Consider the following 20,426-nt stretch of genomic DNA (forward strand, 5'->3'; position numbering starts at 1 on the left):
CAGACTTCCTTGTAAGGATCCGTGTGTGTGCTTTGCTTTCCCGACTAGACTTTAAACTCCTTGACAGGCGAAGGGCGTCTGGGTGGCTCAGCTGGTTAAGTTTCCGACTGCGGCTCGGCTCAGGTCACGATCTCACAATTGCTGAGTTTGAGCCCCGCGTCGGGCTCTGTGCTGACAGCTCGGAGCCTGAAACCTGCTTCAGATTCTGTGTGTCCCCCTCCCTCTGCCCCTCGCCACTCGTGCTCTGTCTCGGTCTCTCTCTCAAAAACAAACATTAAGTAAATAAGTACACTCCTTGACAGGCAAGATCAATCCTTGTCCTCCTCCAATCTGTCTCCATTGCCTCGTACGGAGCTGGCCCTCGGTGAGCAGTCGGTTAATGAACCTGGCGTGGCATGTCTTAGGCTTTACTTGGGCTGCGTTCCTTAAGCTTCTCCTCCCAATTCGGCATGCAGCTCCAGACATGCCGCCAAAGCTGCAAAACCATTTAGGCCTTTTTTAAAACAAGCAAGAAGACCACAAAGTATGTTTACATGACAGGCCAGCAAAACACAAAACACCTGCTGTCCTGTGGCTCGGGACTCGGCAGCTGCAACAAGCGGGGTCCGATATCCACAGTGGAAATGCTCCCTGGGGCCCGGAGCTCTGAGCGTGCAATGCCGCTGTCATCTGGGCAGGGGCAGGCAGCAGCCCAGGGAGGCGAGTCTGATCTCACTGCCCACTGCCAGCCCGCTTCGTCTTGGGGACTATAGAGCCATAAATGAGCGGGTGCAAGGGTGTTTTTTCCAGGTTCCAGGACTTCCTCCTACCTATTAGTCACCAAGGAAAGCCTTGTGACTAATACTTGTCACCCTGGGATCTGGGTCATGATCTTCTCCTGCACTAGATAGAGTCTCCCACTATGGCAAAAGCAAACATGACCAGCACAAGTCTGCAAAAATACAGCAATAATTAGAATTAATATCTCATGTGCCAGAGTACAAAGTTCCTTCCAGACTCTTTTATTAAATCCTCACAACCATCCTAGGAGTTGGGTACTCTTTTAAGTCCTGTTATAGAGCAGTGTTTCTCGTCAGTGGTTAATTCTGTCCCCCAGGGGACATCTGGCAATGTCTGGAGACAAAACTGGTTGTCACGGCTGGCAGCAGAGGGAGTGGGGGATTGCGTAGGACTGCCCCACAAGAAAAACCAGCCAGTCCGAAATGTCAACAGTGACGAGGTCTGAGAAATCCTATTACAGAGAAAGAATCGAAGGCACAGAAGTTAACCTGCCCAGGGTCACACAGCTCACAAGCAAGGGCACCAGGAGTGATACCCAGGCAGTCCGACCCTGTGCTATGCCCTTAACGCTAAACCCAGCGGCCCTGCCGTCCCAGGAGCACTGACTACGCACCGGGTGTACTGGCCCCTCACTTACAGTAGATAAATGGAGAGCTGGAGCAGCTTACTCGAGGCAAAGCAATTTGGGACCCGACTCAAAGCCAAAGCATTTCAGGGCTTGCTATGCAGACTGCTTCTCTCCTTGGGCTCCCCACATTGAGACTTCACCCTGTGAAGATTCCACCGTAGTAGACTCTGAGGAGGAAATTTCTGAGGAAATCAAAAGGCTTTTCTGCCAACTCCAGAGCCAGTAAGTGAATTGAGCTCTCAGAGACCAGTGGCCTAAACACAGGGTCCCTTAGGGTGCTTTCCTACTGCGTTTCTGTTTCCTCCTTCCCTGAACTGACTCACCGTCCGTCAAAGTTTTGCAGTAGAGACTACAGCCTTTCCATTCAATTGGGTTTATTGATCACTAAGCAGCTGACACTTGTAAGGCCCTCCCTGGGCAGGAGGGCTCCCTGCCTCCTTGCTACCCCCCGGCCCTGGTCCAGGAGCAGCAGTGATGGCTGAAGATCGATGGCACCTGAAGAGCACATTCTGGGACAGCTGGCAAGCTGCATTTAAACAGAATCACTCCGCATCCTTTGTTGGAAGATCCATGCCCGGACCTTGATGCTTGGTCTTCAACACTGGTTATGAAGATTCACTGGCCTAACATATTTAAAGTACCTGGACACAGCAGGCTGTTAACAGACAAAATCTATAATAAGTACTGCTATGGCTGTGAGTTTGACCCTCACTGCCATTAGAAGAGGGCCAAATACTGACCTGTTCCTTACTACCTTTATTTCTGTAATTCTCCACAGGAAAAGCACAGACCTGAGGCCTCAGCAATATGGGGCTTGGTCCTGGCATGGCTGTGACCTAGCGGTGAATTCTGTGAAAGGGCATCATGTTCAATGGATTTTTATGGGGACCTGGTAAGATCACAGATGAAAAATGTTTAAGGTGCTGCGGAAAGGCCAGGCCTATTATTACATACAGGTGTCGAAGTGTGGAAACAGAGGCCAGAGCATCCACCCACTGTCCTATCTGGCAAAGGACAGACAGTGACAGTGAGGTGGGATAAGGACCAACCTGAAGATTATCAGCAAGGTGTCTCTGGCTTGTTTTGGAACTTAGGTGTCCTTCATGTGTCCCAGGAGGGTCTTGGCAGTCCATTGTCTTAGTTCCTTCTCAGATCGGAGGCAGGGGTGTGTGAAACTTCTGAGCAAGAGTCATCAACCGAGACTGCCCTCAGGGGCAGCTCTGTGGGCAAGGGAGGGGGTGGGGCTGCTATTCTTAGGGGAACTGGCTGCCTCTGTCTCTCAACCCAATCCTCCTGTGGGTTTATCTGTTGCCCATTAGACTTTTGCTGTGACACCCCCACTCTGGGCATTACACACTGAAGGAATCTCCTATTTACATTTGAAATACAAATAAAACCCCTCCATTTACCTTTACCCGTCACTGCTGGCCTTGGGAACCCTGACAGAAATTAGGGTATCAAAGGTTGAATGATGCCCCTAAGGCTTGGGTACCCCCAAAACACTGCCTCTATTCATCAAGGACTCGAAATTCTCTGCCATGGTAGAAAAGGGGGAAGGTTCTTCCATAGTGTCAAAGGATTGCATGTTAAATTTCCGGAATTAAACAATTCTGTGTGGCAGAATCAGTTATTTGTATGACAAATACTTAGGGAGCACCTGCTACCTGCCAGGCGCTGTGTAAGGCAGAGGGGAGACAACGAACTCACGAGGGAAGCAGGAAACAACCTAAGAATAAGCTCTGGGTGCCGAGGAACCATGAAGGAGAAGTGGCACTTCCAATAGGGGGTGGAGGAGTCAGGTAAAACTTTCTGGAAAAAGCAGAACAACTCCACCTTGTTCCTCTAACTACATAAGGCTGGGTTGCATTTCTCAGGCACTCAAGGGAAAAAAAAATAAGTTTTCATTTCCAAAGCTTGCTTTGTTTCAGTTTTACCAGTTCCCTTGGCTTCAGTATAGTCAAGGAGAAGGGATACTCCCTCAGACTACCCAGGTGTGGAAACTGATTAAATAGCAACTAGCGGCTCAATTAACCCTTGCCCCTTTGGTTGATTATCTCAGTGAAATCTTATAATCTCCTTGCTAAATGAGTCCTACAACTAGGAGAACGGCACATCCCCAACGTAGATGCAGCCCTTTTATTCCTTGGCTGGAAATGAGATCGTTGGGACTTGCCTCAGCCGATAGATAACTGAATAATTCAGAAAAGTCCTCACTCTGTTTTGCCTACAGACTCTTAGACTGCAGTGGTATTGCTACATTGCCTATACTAATGAAACGCCAGACAGGCCATCCTTGACTGTCATTTAAATTAGCTCTGGCCACACTATACCATTATCTTGTCTCTCTCTTTTTTTTTTTTAATAAAATTTACTGCAATTTGTATTTGTCACTCGTTTATAAGCTTCATGAGAGGAGGACCCTCCTCGCCCCCCTCTGCACTTAATCCACAACACTTTTAACAGTAGTGGGCACAGGGTCAGTTCTCAGTATTTGCTGAATGAACTGCTACCATTTACTGAGCATGTACTATGTGCTAAGATCTTTAAATCTATGATCTCACCTAATCCTCATACCAACCTTATGAGTTAGGTGCTCTTATTACCTCCCCACCCCCCCCCCAACCCCCATCCATTTTACAGATGACAACAGTTAAGAAATACGCCTCAGGTCACTCATATAAATAGCAGAGGTGAGCTCCAAACCCTCACTGGGACTCCAAAGTTTGCACTGTTTACCACTGTGACAGAGCTACTAACCTCCTGCACTTCCTGGTTACAGCTTTGGAGTCAGAATGTTCTAAGCAAAATCCTATCATTTAACACAAGCCTCGGAATTGGAGAGGATTTTCTCAAATGCCCTGGACCCTCATGAAAGCTTCCTAAGACAAAGGGCCAAGAAGAAACCCAGAAGCGAGTCTCAGCATCAAACTTACACACAGGGATATGAAAGAGAGGGCAGGGAGGAGGAAGGCAGTGAATGCAAGAAGCTTCTATTTTCTGCCAGGTCCGTGTTTATAAATACCACTCTATTAAAGTGGTTTCTCTACGTCCTGTAAGGAAGCCATGAAGATATCATCACTTAATGACACTACCCTGGGAACACGGACATCGATACCAAACGAGCAAGTGATATTGAACTACTGCTGCTCTGTGAAGCTGAGATCATGTCGTATAAACACTACAGAACTTTTATCATCCATCTTGGGCTGAGCAAAACCATATTTGCCCAGCACTCTGAGTAATGGCCAGGAATAGATGGATTAGGGCCCTTAAATTCCTGGTTGGAAGACATTAAAAGTTTAACAGCTCTATATAGCTGAGTCAAATACATGTGCCCATGCTGTATAATTAGCAGGCACAACAACAATAAAGATATAATTGGAAGGGAAGACCAGCAGGACAAGAATACGAACCGGCACCCTCCTCCCGGGTGTAGCCATTTCTCACTTGGTCTTCAGCTGTGTAAACGGTAACCTTGCTGGCCTTGGGCTTCAGTGTAACAAAGGTTTGGATCGCCCATTCCTTTCTGAAGCAATGTCTGCTTCCCTCTGAAGTCAGCTTTCAGGCATAAGTAATTCATTGCTCCTATACCAAACATACATCCCACTTTGTCTAAAAAGACTTCATAAATCAGCCTAGTTATTGTTTACTGAGGCCAGGTTCTCACCTACAGAAAATGAGCATCCATGTTACTAAGTGGAAGCGAATGGTCGCCTTGCCTGCAAGAGACTTCCCTGGAGACCAGGGAATGCACAGAGGGAGATGCTTGCTCTGAACATCCAGGGAGCTTTGCTGTCAAGTGCAGTCCTGCCATCTTGACCACCGTGGCTTAAGAAGGATTGCTCGGCATGGGAGAAGAGGGTCAATTAGGGAGTCAAAAACCCATCCTGCAAAGAAAATCCCAAGGAGTGATGACCCTAGATAAGAAATGGCCCTTTGGGATAAGCCCTTTAGTGGAAGACACCTGTGTTCTAGCAACTTCTGGCTACTCTGCATCTTCAGGGGACCCTGGAGAGGCAGCTGTTCTTTCTAGCTCCAATTTGCAGTTGGAAAAACTGAGAAGTTCCTCAACCTGCTGGGCACCAGCTGTGTGTGAAGGGCATTTTGGGTTTTGTTTGGCACCTACTGTTCCATTTTTGTTCTAGTCTGGTTTATAGGCACAGGGCCTCAGTCTTTTCCCCTAGGGGGCTTTACTTCTTTGAGCTCAGTCTGGGCCTCCCCCTCAGCCCAAAGTACAGGATTCTTCCCCTGGGCTAGGACGGTGGGTGGAAATCCCCCTGCCCTCCACTTCCTCTCCTGGAGCACACATTTGCTGCCACAAACCCAGAGGGCAAAGCACAATTATCAGCTGTGACATCATCAACAGAGATTCTGGGCTGACCTGAACTCTGACCTAAGAGGAGGAAAATTAAAAGGCAAATGCTCTTCTCTTCCAGGCATCTCCTTTGGTGGTGCCAGAATTAAAACCAAAAACCAAGGAAGGTCTAAGCAAAGCCATGCTGCTACATACAAACTATCTTCTAGGCCTCTAAATGAGGCCTCAAATGTCAGCTGCCCTCCTTGGTAACTGGACTAATTAAAAACAAAGCTGTTACCTCCTCCCTGATGGCTAAAAGCTTGAACTCTGGAGCCTGCCTAGGCTCAAATTCCAGCTTTGTCACTTAATATCTGTGTAATCTTGTGCAAACTGCTTAACTGCTGGGTACCTTGGTTTGCCCATCTGTATGATGAGGATAATACTATGAAGTACCTACCTAATAGGGTTGCTAGGGTTTCTTAACCTCTAAAGTGCTAAGAACAGTTGACTGAGAATACTGTTAAGTGTGCTCACTTTAAATTTTAGCTATTATGATGTTCAACCACATTTAAAGTTGACTCCCTTTCTCCCTTTTCAGTACCCACCTGGCCTCTTCTGTTGACTACTTGTTTGCCACTGAAAGCTGTCCCAAAAATGGCCTTCTGATCCGACTGCATGGATGTCTAGCCATGGTACCATTCTAAATAATTTATGGTTTGCTGACTTCTGAAACTGGAGTCTGGTAGGCAGTTTGCTGTTAAATGTATGTCACACCCTAACCTTACCAGGGAGAAGGTCAAGTGCTTCCCTTCCACCCTTTGCACTGAAGCCTTGTCCTCCTTCAGAGAAATGCAACTACTGAGTGGTTCCTTCCTCATCACGCAGCTGCCCACCCCCCACACCTCTTCCCCATAAGCAAGTCTGTTGGATCATCATCTCTTTCAGGAAAGCCCATAAGGCTGCGCATTTAGTACAACACAGGGTTTTAATCAATTGCTCACTCGGTTGGTGACAGCTTAGAAATTCAGGCCCTAGGAGCCAAGTATGTGGTTCTCTTTCCAGAAAGGGGATTCAGCAGTCAATTTCCATTGTCTTGGGCACATACAGGTAAGAACCCACCACTACTTCACCTTCCAGGAGAAGGCCTGAAGTGCACCCTTCAACCCAGCAAAGCCCAAGGCAGCTGATCCTGGGCCTCCTGCTCCCTTCCTCCCCTCTCACTTATCCCAAACTCAGGTCTTAGAGTTTGGATCCTCTGGCTGCTGCTATTGGGCTATAGGGTCAGAACCACAGTCCATCTGCCCTGCTGTTGGGGAAAGACCACTAGCGATGCAGTTAAGCAAGGCAAAGAGAGGCAGGGCAGTAACCTTCGTGTCAAGTGAAGTTAAGGAATGGCTTGGTCAAGAGCCTCAATCAGCGAATAGCATCCAGATAGTGACAACAATACGAAGAACACAATGTTCTTCAACCTCAACTTTATCCTCCAAAAGACAGGCATCAGAAGAACTATCTTTGGCAAGAGCCATTTAATGGACTCCACCCTCAGAACAAACGCTCTCTCCCAGATCCTGGCACACTCAACCAGCTTCGCCCTCGGGTAGCCCAGGGCGGGATTTCTCTCCCATCCGTCCATGGCCGAGACCCGCACACTTACCATTGGCGTTCTTGCCACAGATGAGGTGTTCATAGGGCTGCAGGACGCCCCAGAGCTCGGCGTCGTTGTTGATGACCATCTCCAGGGCCTCGGCGGATACCTCCCCGCCCCCAGCCCCTCCACCGTCGGGACTCTGGCTGGCCAGCACCCTGGCCCGAATCTCCTCTACCAGGTTCTCCATGCAGGCCGTGAGCGAGATGGCCGCGTACTCGTGGATGCGCACGGAGATGCGGGTGTCCACCATCCAGCGGAAGAAGCGGCCCACGGAGAAGGTGAGGCCACAGCGCGCGGACTTGCCCCGGCGCAGCCCGTCGCCGGCGCTCATACTATACAGTGACAGCGCCTTGACCGCAGCCAGCGCGCAGCTCTCGGCCAGCGCCCAGCTGTGCACCAGGCGCACGGCGCTCTGCACCTCGAAGCGGGTGCACTTGGCGTGCAGCACGCTCAGGCGCTGCGCCTCGCGGGCCACTCGGATGAGCGCCCTGCGGAGCAGCCCAGCCAGGCGCCGCACCGCCTCGGCGGAGAACAGGGGCAGCCGCCGGCCGCCGGCGCCTTTGCGAAGCACCCGGGCCACGTCTCCCTCCGTCCAGGGAAACTCCTCCAGCTCGGGGAGGCGCGGGCAGCGCGAGAAGAGGTCCGCCACTTCGGGGTCCTCGGGCAGCACCGTGTTCACCGTGTCCCAGCTGTTGTGGCGGCTGTTCATTGAGCCGGAGTAGCACCACCAGGCCGCCCCGCGGTGCTGCTGCGCCGAAGAGTTGAGCGCCTGCGAGTTGGACTTGGAGGACGAGAGGCTGAGTGAGCGGCACGAGTCCCCGGCCCCATACCCGGAGTCCAAGGTCAAGTCCTCCAACGTCTTCAGAGTGGAGCTATACGTCCCGGCCATGGGGAGCCTGCCGGTCGCGGCCTCGCCGAGCAAGGGGCGCTCACAACTCCATGCTTCCTTTCCCAAGTGGGCAGAAACAGACTCTAGGCTCTCCGGGACGCCCTCCTTCCTCTCGGCGTCCACATCGTCCGCCCGGAGGCCGGGGGGAAGGTGGGAGAGATTCTCGGCGGCCGGGGCCCCACGCGCCCGGCGTCCGAAGCGAAGCTGTCACTGGAACGGTCCCCGCCGCTCCTCCTCGGCACTCCCCCTGGCCCACCTCAGCTTCCCGCCGGCAGAGCGTCTGTCCTCCGCAGAGAAGGAATCCCGAGCGAACAGGGCGGCGGCAGAAGGAGGAGGCGGCTCGCGGCGCCGCGCGAGTCCAGGACCAGCCGGCGAGAAAGCGCTCGGCAAACTTCTGCGCGGCGCGGGCGGCCAGCACAGCTGGGTACCCGGCCGCCGCCGGCATGCAAATAACCCGGGGCGCCTCACCAATCATCGTCCGCGACGGGCATGAGCTGCACCAATGATCTCCTCGAGGGGCGGTCACTATGCAGATTTCACTGGGCTGCGGGTGAAACCCCGCGGCGGCGGAGGCGGGGCTGGAGGCCGAGGGTCGGGTGAAGACGCCGGGATGAAGGTGGAGGAGGGGGAAGGGAGAGTCGGCGAGCGGCGGAGCGCGCTGGGAGGTGGGAGCAGAGACCGGGAAAGGAGGGGTCGAAGCGTTAGTCTCGAGAGCCGACGATTTAAAGAAAAATTTAAAGGAAAACCCCCTGTGAGCAGCCCCCCACCCGCCGTCCAGGCTTTGGGCGTTCGCAGCTCCTTTTCAAGCCCTCTGCAGCCTACCACCAAGGCTGACTTATCAAGTGTGGGTCTGGAGGTGGGAGGAGTGGGGGAGGGGGCACAAACCAGGCACCCCACCTCCCTCTGGGACTTTCTGGCAAGCCCCTCCCGTTTTCCTACATGAATGAAACTACCCTTGTGTTTAGAGGGAGGAGGGACGCCCCTTCTTGCTTCTCCCGAAACCGTCTGGTTTTCTTTACGTTGCCATCCAGGTTGCAAACGGAGCAGATCTGATGAATAGACTGGCTCCAGGAGGCCTGTGATCCGCTCTCTCCCCACCACTTGAACTTACGTAGTTTTCTGAGTATTACTCGGGGGAGAGGGTCCTAATTTGTGTCAGATTCTCAAAAGGGCCCGTGACTTCCCTGTTACAGCTGTACAGTACTGCTCGCTGTCAGGTGGATCCTTTCTGTCTGAAGTGCCAATGTCCCAGCGGGTGTGTGAAGGTGAGACATTTACCGAGTATTGGCCTGCGCTCCGAACAGCTGGCTGCATGCACCACCTCCTAATGGTGTGCCAGTGGGCAAGCCCCCTGCCCCCTTGGGACTTGGTTCCCACACCCCCCCCCCCCCGGGGTGAAATGAGTGCTGTCCTCCAAAGCGGCGCTGTTGTAAACCTGTTTCAGGGCCTGTGTCCCGAAGCGGTCAGTGGGAGCGTGATTCGTTTCCAGCAGCGCCACGCCCAGTCCACTCCGTCCGGCTGCTGTCCTGCAACTGTTCGCACACACAGGTGCTCGAATGTGCATATGCCCCCTCCAGTGGAACCGCAAAGTCAAGGAGGAGATTGTGCACGCGTTGCCCCCCAAGTCAGTTTCCCGTGCTCCTGAATGGCCCCTTTGTGCTCTATCTTACACAGTTCCAACCTGAGGCCGTGAGGTGGATACGAATTAGAAATATCTGGTTTGTCTCTTTCCTTCTGAGATTAATGGCCCTTCCCCTGTGAAACTCCTTTTTCTTTAGCAGTTTGGCTTAATTTGGCCTCTCTGCGGTCTTTATTTATGCAATATCGCCGCCTCATGGTCGGAAGTGGAAACCGAGTCCAGGATGAAAGTGATACGGGACCCAAGTTCACAGAGATCAAGTTAACAGAGGACACAAGATGTGACTACATCTGATAGAAGTGACATAAGAAGTGAAAAGTAGGTATTGAGGTTCAACTTGCCAAAAATTCGAAAACAAATATGATGCAATTTAAAACTTAGTAAGGGAAACATAATTTTAAAGCAAATGTCGCCCTCTAATGGACTTTTAGAAGAAATTCCCCACAAGTTTGGGTTTTTTTCTTTTTCTTCTTGTGCGCATACTTAATAAGCAGAGAAAATTTCTTTTTTAAATGTTTAATTTTTAAATGTTTATTTTGAGAGAGCGAGAGACAGAGAGCGGGCGGGTAAGGGGCAGGGAGAGGGGGAGACACAGAATCCGAAGCAGGCTCTAGGCTCAGTACAGAGCCTGTGGCTGGGCTGGGACCCACCAACCATGAGATCATGACCCCAGCCAAAGTCAGAGGCTTAACCCAACTGAGCCACCCAGGCTCCCCAGCAGAGAAAATTTCTGAACTGGAACTTTACAACAGGGAATTTACTGAATGGAAAAGTTATCTGGGAAAGAGCCAATGGCATTTATCTTATATTTAAGTGACTTGATGGCATAGAAGTGTAAATATAATCAAACAGGCTACAGCCAAATTTCAGAATATTGTGTATATTAAACTACACCGCAAGGATTTGTTCCACAAAATTCAGCCCTGGAAAATAATACTGGAAAAACAACTGAGTTTCATTAATAAATTACAAGGAGAGAAAGAGACGGATAGGAAACCTATACACTAAAAAGGACTTAAGCCATATTGACTAATTAGCCATAATGTGTGGAATGTATTTGGAATTCGATTTTTTTAAATCAATAAACATTTGACATTATGAAACAATTAGAAATCAGGAACACTGCCCAGATCTTTGCTATTATGAAATCGTTGTTACTTTTTTGGTGTGGTAATGGTAGTATGGTTTTGCTTATTAAATATTCTTATCTTTTAAAGACACATACTAAAGTAAGTGTTTTGTAATTTTCTTCATTAAAAAAAGGAAGAAAATTCCTATGGGAAAATCCATTAAAGGGACTAGAAAGTTAATGAAAGATGGTTAAGATTGTAGACCTCTTGTCTTTCATATGCTCATTAGAGTCTTCTGTTGCCAACTTGAAGACTTGAAGAATGTGTCTCTTTGTGTTTTGTGTGATGGGGGGGAGAAAGAAAATGAGGAAGAGCAATAGAGATAGAGAACAAGATACATGAGCTGTGTTAGAAATTAACCAACTGATTGATTTCAGTTAATCTTCTGGGAGATTGCAAGCGGGGTGAAAAACTTTGGATCAAGAAAGAAAGGGCATGGCTTCTTATACATACATGTGTGCGTTTAATTAAGGCCATCCGGTGGTAATGTGCTTAATGTTAGCAATGCAAATTATATTAGAGCAAAAGGAAGTATTGTCCCAACCCAGGCCTGGCCCAAACATCATTTTTGGAAAAAAAACAACTGCCATGTATCTGGACAGGTTAAAAAGCACATGATGAAACCATGGCAAACATTGGGAGAATTCCCAGTGGAATGAGCAATTAAAAATCTGGGATTGCCCATGGAAAAATCATATAAGAAGCTTGAAATAAAATTTAGAAACTTTACTTTGGCTGACGTCTCGTATTTGGTTATACATTTTCTTACAAAATCAAAATCAATCTGGAGATTAAGGAACAACATACCCTAGAATTTATCTTGAAAGGGAAGTGGTTAAAACTATTGAAGGACAGACAGAACTCTCATAGGAGAAAGATAGATCATGTCCTTGACTTTAGAGAGTGGCTAAGTTTTAATTCAGTTTGTGGATCATTTTGGGTAAATTAAATAATATTTTTAATTTTTTAAAATGTTTTATTTTTTATTTTTGAGAGAGGGAGAGAGACAGAGCATGAGTGGGGGAAGGGCAGAGAGAGAGGAAGATACAGGATCTGAAGCAGGCTCCAGGCTCTGAACTGTCAGCACAGAGCCCGACGTGGGGCTTGAACTCACAGACAGTGAGATCATGACCTGAGCCAAATTCGGATGCTTAACTTACTGAGCCACCCAGGCACCCCAATTCAATAATATTTCTTAAACACCTACTGGGTCTAGACTGTGCTCGGCACCATGAAGGTGCATTAGACAAGATTCCTGCCATAAAAACAAAAACAAAAGCAAAAACAAACAAACAAACAAAAAACATGCCCAATATGTAAAGACAGGCATATGAGACTAACTATTCTGCAAAATATGCTTTGCAGAGCTGCTCAAAAACCACTGACCAAAAGCCATTGCCAGCTCTTCAATCCACCACACAGATTGTTGCACCTGGAGGACATATGGTATAAACATGAGGAAGACAAGACTCTGGGGAATACAAGGAGAGCTGAAAAAAGGTACCCACAGTTACACAACCGTGCCGTGATTAGCAGAGAAGTTTTGTAGGGGAAAATCAAGGAGAACCGTCAGTTGTTGAAAAAGGAACCAGTGGTGTGGAAGATCCAAGGTAATGCTTCCATCCCATGCAATCCATGTCAGCCCATTCCCGACGCGGTTCCCCTCCCCCTCTCCCCCCCCACTCTTTTTTCTGGACCTCATGACTAAAGAGACACACAGATCATTTGAAACAAAGAGCCCCCAGGGTAACGAAGAGAAAAATAAATAACACTTCTCCAAAGCACATTCTGTGGAATGGTCTCATGGGTTGGTCCGTGAAAAAAGGATCAGTAGTTAAGTTCGGGAAATTCTGCATCCTGTTTCTCCCTCTAGTATATTCATGACGGACAGTCTTTTATTTAAGGCTCTTTTATATTTTCTTTAATCCAGTATATACCAGGCTTAACTAGGCAGAGAACTCCCCCCACCCCTGGGCTGCTGTGAAGCAATTGGGACTTCTCATTTAACCTGAAGCAGAAAAGACAACAACCATGTTTTATGAGTCTGCTCAGGCAATGGAGGTAAGGTAGGACCCATGGAAGAAATCCAGATAAATCCCAGAACAGGGCAAGGTCCCCCATGTGACCCCTGCATAAACCTGGAGTTTAGTGATCTGTTAGACACAAATGTGATTCCAAAGGTGGATCCAAACCTAGAGCATCGGTCCCCAGGAGAAAAGGAGGTAGGGTGGCTGTGGGCACTGGCACACATCAAAAGGTCCACAGAGAAAGTGAGGTGGCGGGGGGTGGGGGAGGGGAAGGGGAGTGGTGTGGAATCAGGTCTCTCCAAGAGGGAATTCTGCTGTTAGGCACATTTGTTAGCTGGTATTAGAGATGAAGCCATCAGCACCTGGGGGTTAAGGGCAAGAATGGCAGGGGATGGTCTGGAACTTAATGATACAGAGATGGATTAAAGCAACAGGACAGAAATCCAAAGAATAAACTTGTAGAGATAGCAGTGCCCAAACCCCACATCTGGATGTTCTATTTGCCAGTTCTCAATTCACTGCTGTTGTGTTCTTCTGTCCTGGTATAGAGAATATCTGGAGTGAAATACGGCATTCGACTCTGCCATATTTACTAAGCATTCATCTTTTAAAATGCATCTGGCATTCTTATTACAAATCCAAAGTCCCAGACCCCCTTTTGAAAAACGTTTTATTTATTTGAGAGAGAGAGAGAGAGAGACTACAAGCAAGGCAGGGGCAGAGAGAGAGAGGGGACAGAGGACGCAAAGTGAGTTCTGCCCTCATGACAGCAGTGAGCCCAATGTGGGTCTTGAACTCACCAACTGTGAGATCATGACCTGAGCCAAGTTGGACGCTCAACCGACTAAGCCACGTAGGTGCCCCAACCACCACCCTTTCTTAAAGATCCTGATTCAGTAAGTGTAGAGTGTGATCTAGGTAAAAGTATATTCAACAAGCATTCCCAGAATGCTAAGGCATTTGTCTCTTAGACCTCAGAGTGCCTAAGGACTGGTATAAAAAATGCTTGTTCTTTTTAAAAACATTTTTTAATGTTTATTTATTTATTTTTGAGAGACAGCGAGAGAGAGAGCACGTGTGCACAAGTGGGGGAGGGGCAGAGAGAGAGGGAGACAGAGAATTTGAAGCAGACTCCGGCCTCCAAGCTGTCAGCACAGAGCCCGACTGGGGCTTGAACCCACAAATGGTGAGATCATGATCTGAGCTGAAGTTGGACACTTAGCCAACTTCGCCCCCCAGGTGCCCCTGAAAATGCTTATTCTTGAGCTGTACCTGCAGAGATTCTAATCCAATAGGTCTGGAGCCTAGGAATCTTCATTTTTAACCTGTAGGTCTCAGGTGATTGAAGTCCAGAAAACTTGCTCCTCAATTTGCACATCAGGCAGTTCAGGTGTTCCCAGCAGGTGGCGGTCTTGTTCATTCTGCTAAAAATTTGTACGTTAAAAAGTTAAATTATTTACTTGTCAGCTGGGTCTTTTAAAATGTTTTAAATTTCCCAAGTACATTGATCTGGGACAAAATTGCTATTCATACTTATGAATCCATTGCATAATTTGAAGATTTATTGAATCCATTGCACAATTTGAAGATTTATTGTATCCATTGCATAATTTGAAGATGCCTCTGTCGTCCCTTGAGCAAGGATGTTAATATACAGGAGTGACTGCGCACAGTTCCCAGCACAGGGATAGGAATAGATGGAATGATCTTCATAGTTCAGACAGAAGTCTCTTCAGTCTTTTCAATGCTGAATTAATTTGAAGACAAGGCTATGGTTGGAATATCTCTTAATTTAGCAGCAAAGGTTTAGAACTGAACCCTATTTTAGTCTTTTATAAAAGCACTCCAGGGGCACCTGGGCAGCTTAGTTGGTTAAGCTTCCAACTCTTGATTTCCACTCAGGTCATGATCTCCTGGTTCATGAGACCAGACCAGCGCAGAACCTGCTTGGGATTCTCTCTCTCTCTCTCTCTCTCTCTCTCTCTCTCTCCCTCTGACCTTCCCCTGCTCTATCTCAAAAATAAATAAATAAACTTTTTAAAAATAGCCAAGATTTGTTGACTTCTATTTGAATGATCTTAGTTATAAACTTTTTATTACCGAGAATTACAAACAGAAAAATAGACAGAATTTGATAATGAACCCTCATGTACCCATCACCCAGCTTTAATAATCATCAGTTTGTGGCCAGCCTTGTTTACGCTGTCATCTATTTCCCCATCTCCAGTATTTTTTTAAAGCAAAGCTCAGATATCATAACAGTGGGTAATGTCCATCTACGTCTGTCTGCCTGGCTGACTCAGTGGTTTGAAGCAGGTCTAATACGACCATCCTTAATTTGAGTCCTGCTAGTTCCACGTTAAGAGAACATACCCCAGGGGTGCAAAATACTGCCTTTGATGCCAAGAAGACACTTGCATTGCAACTATGTGAAGGGAACTAGAGGGTATTATGCTGAGTTAAATTAGAGAAAAACAAGTATCATATGGCTTCACTCATATGAGGACTTTAAAATGCAAAACAGATGAACATAAAGAAAGGGAAGCAAAAATAATATAAAAACAGGGAGGGGGACAAAACATAAGAGACTCTTAAATATGGAGAACAGACAGAGGGTTACTGGAGGGGTTGTGGGAGGGGGGATGGGCTAAATGGGTAAGGGGGATTAAGAAATACACTCCTGAAATCATTGTTGCACTATATGCTAACTAACTTGGATGTGAATTTAAAAAATAAATAAAATGGTAAAAAAAAAAAAAAAAGAAAGAAAGAAGAAGACACTTGCAAATGTGGCTGCTGCTTTAGATTATGGAGTTTCGGGTACTAGGTAGTACTTTCTATTCCCATGCAAAAATAACCGTGTTATCAGTATAAACAACCACTATTAATGTTTTCTTAATTTCTTTAAGTTTATTTATTTTGCGGGAAAGAGAGAGAGAGAGAGAGAGAGAGAGAGAAAACATGAGGAGGTTGGGGGGGGAGGGAGAGAGAGAGAGAGAGAGAGAGAGAGGGAATCCCAAGCAGGTTCCTTGTCTTCAGTGTGGAGCCCCAAGTGGGGCTCAGTCCCATGAACAGCAGGATCATGGCCTGAACTGAAATCTAGAGTTAGTGGATCAACTGAATGAGCCACCCAGGCACCCCTGTTTTCTTAATTTCTGAATTGAAGCCAATACACCCCACACTTTTATCAAGGGGCTGTTTATGAGATGTTAAACAGAGTAATTCTCCAATAATTATTTTTTCTGCATATGATTTTTGGTTTTTAAATCATCACCCTCTCCCCAAGTTAGAAAAGCTTTTATGTTTATATTTGGAACCTAAGATAGCAACTTTATTTCTAGTATATACCTGTTTTTCTATATTTAAAATTTGTATTTGGAAAAATAAAATGAAAATAAGTAACAACCGTAAACCCATGCATTAACAAAGTATATAGAGTAGGAAGTACTTCAGGCTCATGCCCCTTAACAGTTGGGCTCTCCAGAATTTCCCCTTGAGCTTGACAGACACACATCTCTTTCTACACACACACACACACACACACACACACACACACACACACTTCTTTTCTTTTCACAGGGAAGAGTTTATGTTATATATAGGTTCTGCCAGATGTCATGGGAAAAGATAACATGGATGTCTTTCCAAGGTAGTTAGTAATATATTTTACTACAGTCTTTTCAGAGACTGAATAGTATTCCATCGCATGATACACTGTAATTTCTTCAGCTAGTTCTTCATTGAAGGGCTTCTCTTCTTTTTTCCTTTCTCTTTCCTTCCTGCTTCCCTCCCTCCCTCCTTCCTCTCTCTATACTCTTTCCTTCTTTTCTCTTTCTTTCTTTCTTTCTTTCTTTCTTTCTTTCTTTCTTTCTTTCTTTCTTTCTTTCTTTCTTTTCTTCCTTTGCTGTACAAACAATGCTGTGATAAACTTTCTTGTACATGAATCTTTCTCCCCTTTCAATTATTTCTATATGATAGATTCCTAGAGGTGAGATTATGGGTCACTATGTATGCTCTTATTTTTTTTTTTTTAAAGATGCATCACCAAATTTCCTCCCCCCACCCCCCCCCCCCACTCTGACACACACAAAATGTTATACCAGTTTACATTCTGCCTTCTCAAACCCTAGGTGTCTTCCAAGGTTCAACAGAGTTCCTACTCCCAGCTTTTTGGTGAAACGTTCCCTGGTAATCTAGCCCATTTTAATTTGTAACTTCCTTACCATTCAGTACTCTTGTCTGTTTCATACATGACCATTCTTAAAACAAGGTGCTTTGTGAGAGACATCTAACGAGCAAATGTTATGCCCTCACCTCAGGCTCACCTTTCCCTGCTTTGGACCTGGATCTGTCATTTCTCCAGAAAACCCTGGTTCCTTTTAGCATGGGCCTCCTGGAGTCATCTCCTCTGTGAAGCTTTCAATAACCCTCCCAGACTCTACCCCACCCCTCAAACCCATTTCTGTTGTACTCCTCCCTCCTCACAGTGAGATGAGACTCTTGTTTACTTGTCTGATTTTTTCCATTTTACTGTAAGTACCTTGAAAGTGCAGATTTTATTTCATTTAACTGTATATCGCCGCTTCCTTCCTAGCACAGGCCCATGATATTCAGTATTTTTGTTGAATAGATGAATGAATGACATTTGTCACATATGCCCAAAACGTGATTGGATTGTTTCGTGAGTATAGGTCTTTTCTTTCCAACAGCGTTGCCTGTTTTTGGAAGAACCCTGTTTTGTATCTCTTGCTTTACATCTTTTTCCCTCCAGAGCCTAGCACAGTTTCAACCCAGAATAGGCACTCAATAAATATATGTTGCATTAAACTCAGTTGATTAACACTGAATTATGCAACAATCATTGCTCAAAACCAGAAAGCCCTATCTTCTTGTAGGACTATACCCAGTTTGCTTGTGAAGATTATACAGCCCAGGCGTTGTAAATACTCACTAAACACGACAATTTACAACACTCTTTCTCTCTTCAAAATGAAGAAGATTCAAGATCGGGGAGATTAGCTAGAAAGAAACCAGTATTGTACCGAGATACATCACTTATGACAGCAAACAGGAAAATTTACCCCAAACACTTAGTCCTCGGTTGCAAAGTAACTTAATGAAGTAGGTCTTCCAATTAATTACCTTACAACCTCACTACAAAAATTATATTTTCCAGGGAGTGGAAAAAATAGAATCAATATTCTTTATTCTGGCTTATTGTTAATGTGACAATTATATAAAGTGATGACTCAGATTGTGGCCGCCTTCACGTCCATTCTGGCATCTTAATGACAAGAATAATGCCACTTGCCTCACCCACTCATCCATGAGTCTGAAATTCCAACCTGCTTTCTGAAATTCTTCGGGAGTAATTGATGCAATAATGCTGATGAGGCAACTCTTGCTTTGCTGTCATCTGGTTTTTTGTTTTGTTTTGTTTCGACTTTGTTTTTTAGAGCAGCTTTAGGTTCACATCCAAAATGAGAGAGAGGTACAGAGATTTCCCCTAGACTCCTTGTCCCCAAATATACGTGTCCTGCCCGTTGTCAACATTCCTCACTGCAGGGGTACATTTGTTACAACTCATGAACTTACATCGACACATTGTCATCACCCAGGGTCCATCGTTTTGGTTCGGGTTCCCTGTTGGTGTTATACACGTGGTGCTGTCCGTGTCATTACACAATTGTCCACTACTGTAGTATCCCACAGAACAGTATCACGGCCCTAGGAATTCTCTGTGTTCCGCCAATTCATCTCTCCCTCCCCCTCCTGCTGGCAGCCACCAATCTTCTTACTGTCTTCATAGTTTTGCCTTTTCCAGGATGTCATATAGTTGGAATTCATCTGTGATACAGTTGGAATTCATGTTTCAAAGTGTAAAAGAGTGGAATAGGACCCTTGCCAGACTTAGTCTGGAAACTGGTGACCTAAGAGGGCCTGGTGGAACTCAGGGTATAGTCTTGAAACAATGACTTTTAGTGCTCTGTAATGTGACTCCTGGGTTTTCCCTAATATTTGATAAGCTGGGGCACACCGAAACCAGAAGAGCTAGGCATGCTGTGTTGGCATCATTGTACCATTATGCCCACGTTGTACCTGCCTCAGAGGCCCTGGTTCATTGTATATCATTGAAGGAATCTTCCACCTCCTGGTCCTGCTTCTCATTTTCTTAAATAAGAATAAAACCCCCAGAGAGCAAACGTGCTCTTTATTTGAGCAAAATTAACATGCTGACAGTCAGCTTGGAGAGGTAGTCTACAAATGATCTCAGGCAGCCTGCTAACTGGGCTTCAAGAAGACATTACATTTCAGAACTAATCATCTTGTGTTTTGTAGCAAAGTGATACCCTCCAGACAGCCACAGAAGTAGAAGTCATTGAACTTTGGCTCATAGTACATGTAAACTTTGATCAAGTTTAATCTACAGCAACTAGGACTGAAACCCAAGACCGCAAAAAACAACAAAGCTGGGAGATGTATATTGTGGCCATTGTCTCTAAATCTGGTCACAGGTGAAGCGTTTCAAATGTTACATGGTTTCACTTCTTGGAAACCAGAATGAGCTCAGATACTCAGCAACAACGATGACAAAATCCAAGGCAGATTCTTTCTTCTAAAAAGATAGAAACAATGTAAATATCTAACAATAGCAGATGGCTAAAGTAAATACAATATCCACATAGCAGAATGACATGTAACCATTTATTTAAAAAAAAATTTTTTTTTCCTGACGTTTATTTATTTTTGAGACAGAGAGAGGCAGAGCATGAACGGGGGAGGGTCAGAGAGAGAGGGAGACACAGAATCTGAAACAGGCTCCAGGCTCTGAGCTGTCAGCACAGAGCCCGACGCGGGGCTTGAACTCACAGACTGTGAGATCATGACCTGATCCGAAGTCGGACGCTTAACAGACTGAACCACCCAGGCGCCCCGACATGTAACCATTTAAAATGAAGTTGTGGAAATATATCTTTTATCTTGAAGTATGTTTGTGACATATTAAATGAAAGAAGTAGATTACAAAACATGTTTTGATCCCACTTTTGTTAAAAAAAATAGAAAACAACTTAAAATGTTGAAGTGTTAATAGTGGCTCAAGGGAGATAAAGTAGATGGGATGGCAGTTTTAAAAGTTTTTTGTTTGTGTTTTTGCTTGCCTGCATTTCCTGATCTTTCTGAGGTGATATATATTGCTTTGTTATGCTAAAACAAACATTTTGAAAATAAAAGTATAGGGCCTGGCTCTATTAAGTATTATGAAAATAAATGAATGGGCCGAAGGTTACTTAATGTCCACTTGTCCCCTCATAGCGATTTGTGCTATCACGACAGGTGATAAAAATGTCTCAATGGCATATTTCACATTGCATTGTGATTTATGTGTT

At 46.1% G+C, this 20,426-nt stretch overlaps 1 protein-coding gene and 1 long non-coding RNA gene across 3 annotated transcripts in view; both read right to left on the reverse strand.

Moving 5' to 3' along the window:
- The window catches only part of ABTB2 (ankyrin repeat and BTB domain containing 2), a 175,630-nt gene extending 166,956 nt beyond the window's left edge, over nt 1-8,674 (reverse strand). The window contains exon 1 of the mRNA XM_045484920.1: nt 7,360-8,674. Coding sequence (XP_045340876.1) covers nt 7,360-8,242 — 883 coding nt within the window. The 5' untranslated portion in view covers nt 8,243-8,674. The remainder of the gene's footprint in view (nt 1-7,359) is intronic.
- Nucleotides 8,675-14,214: 5,540 nt separating this feature from the next.
- LOC123601577 overlaps nt 14,215-20,426 on the reverse strand; it is a 56,293-nt gene continuing 50,081 nt past the window's right edge. The window contains exon 3 of one of the 2 annotated variants that reach the window (XR_006714170.1): nt 14,215-14,462. This is a non-coding gene — a long non-coding RNA (uncharacterized LOC123601577). Of the gene's footprint in view, nt 14,463-19,232; nt 19,655-20,426 lie in introns of those variants that run through there. The other variant, XR_006714169.1, reaches the window with a different exon arrangement.

This window comes from Leopardus geoffroyi, chromosome D1, assembly GCF_018350155.1.
Source record: "Leopardus geoffroyi isolate Oge1 chromosome D1, O.geoffroyi_Oge1_pat1.0, whole genome shotgun sequence".
Lineage (NCBI taxonomy): Eukaryota > Metazoa > Chordata > Mammalia > Carnivora > Felidae > Leopardus > Leopardus geoffroyi.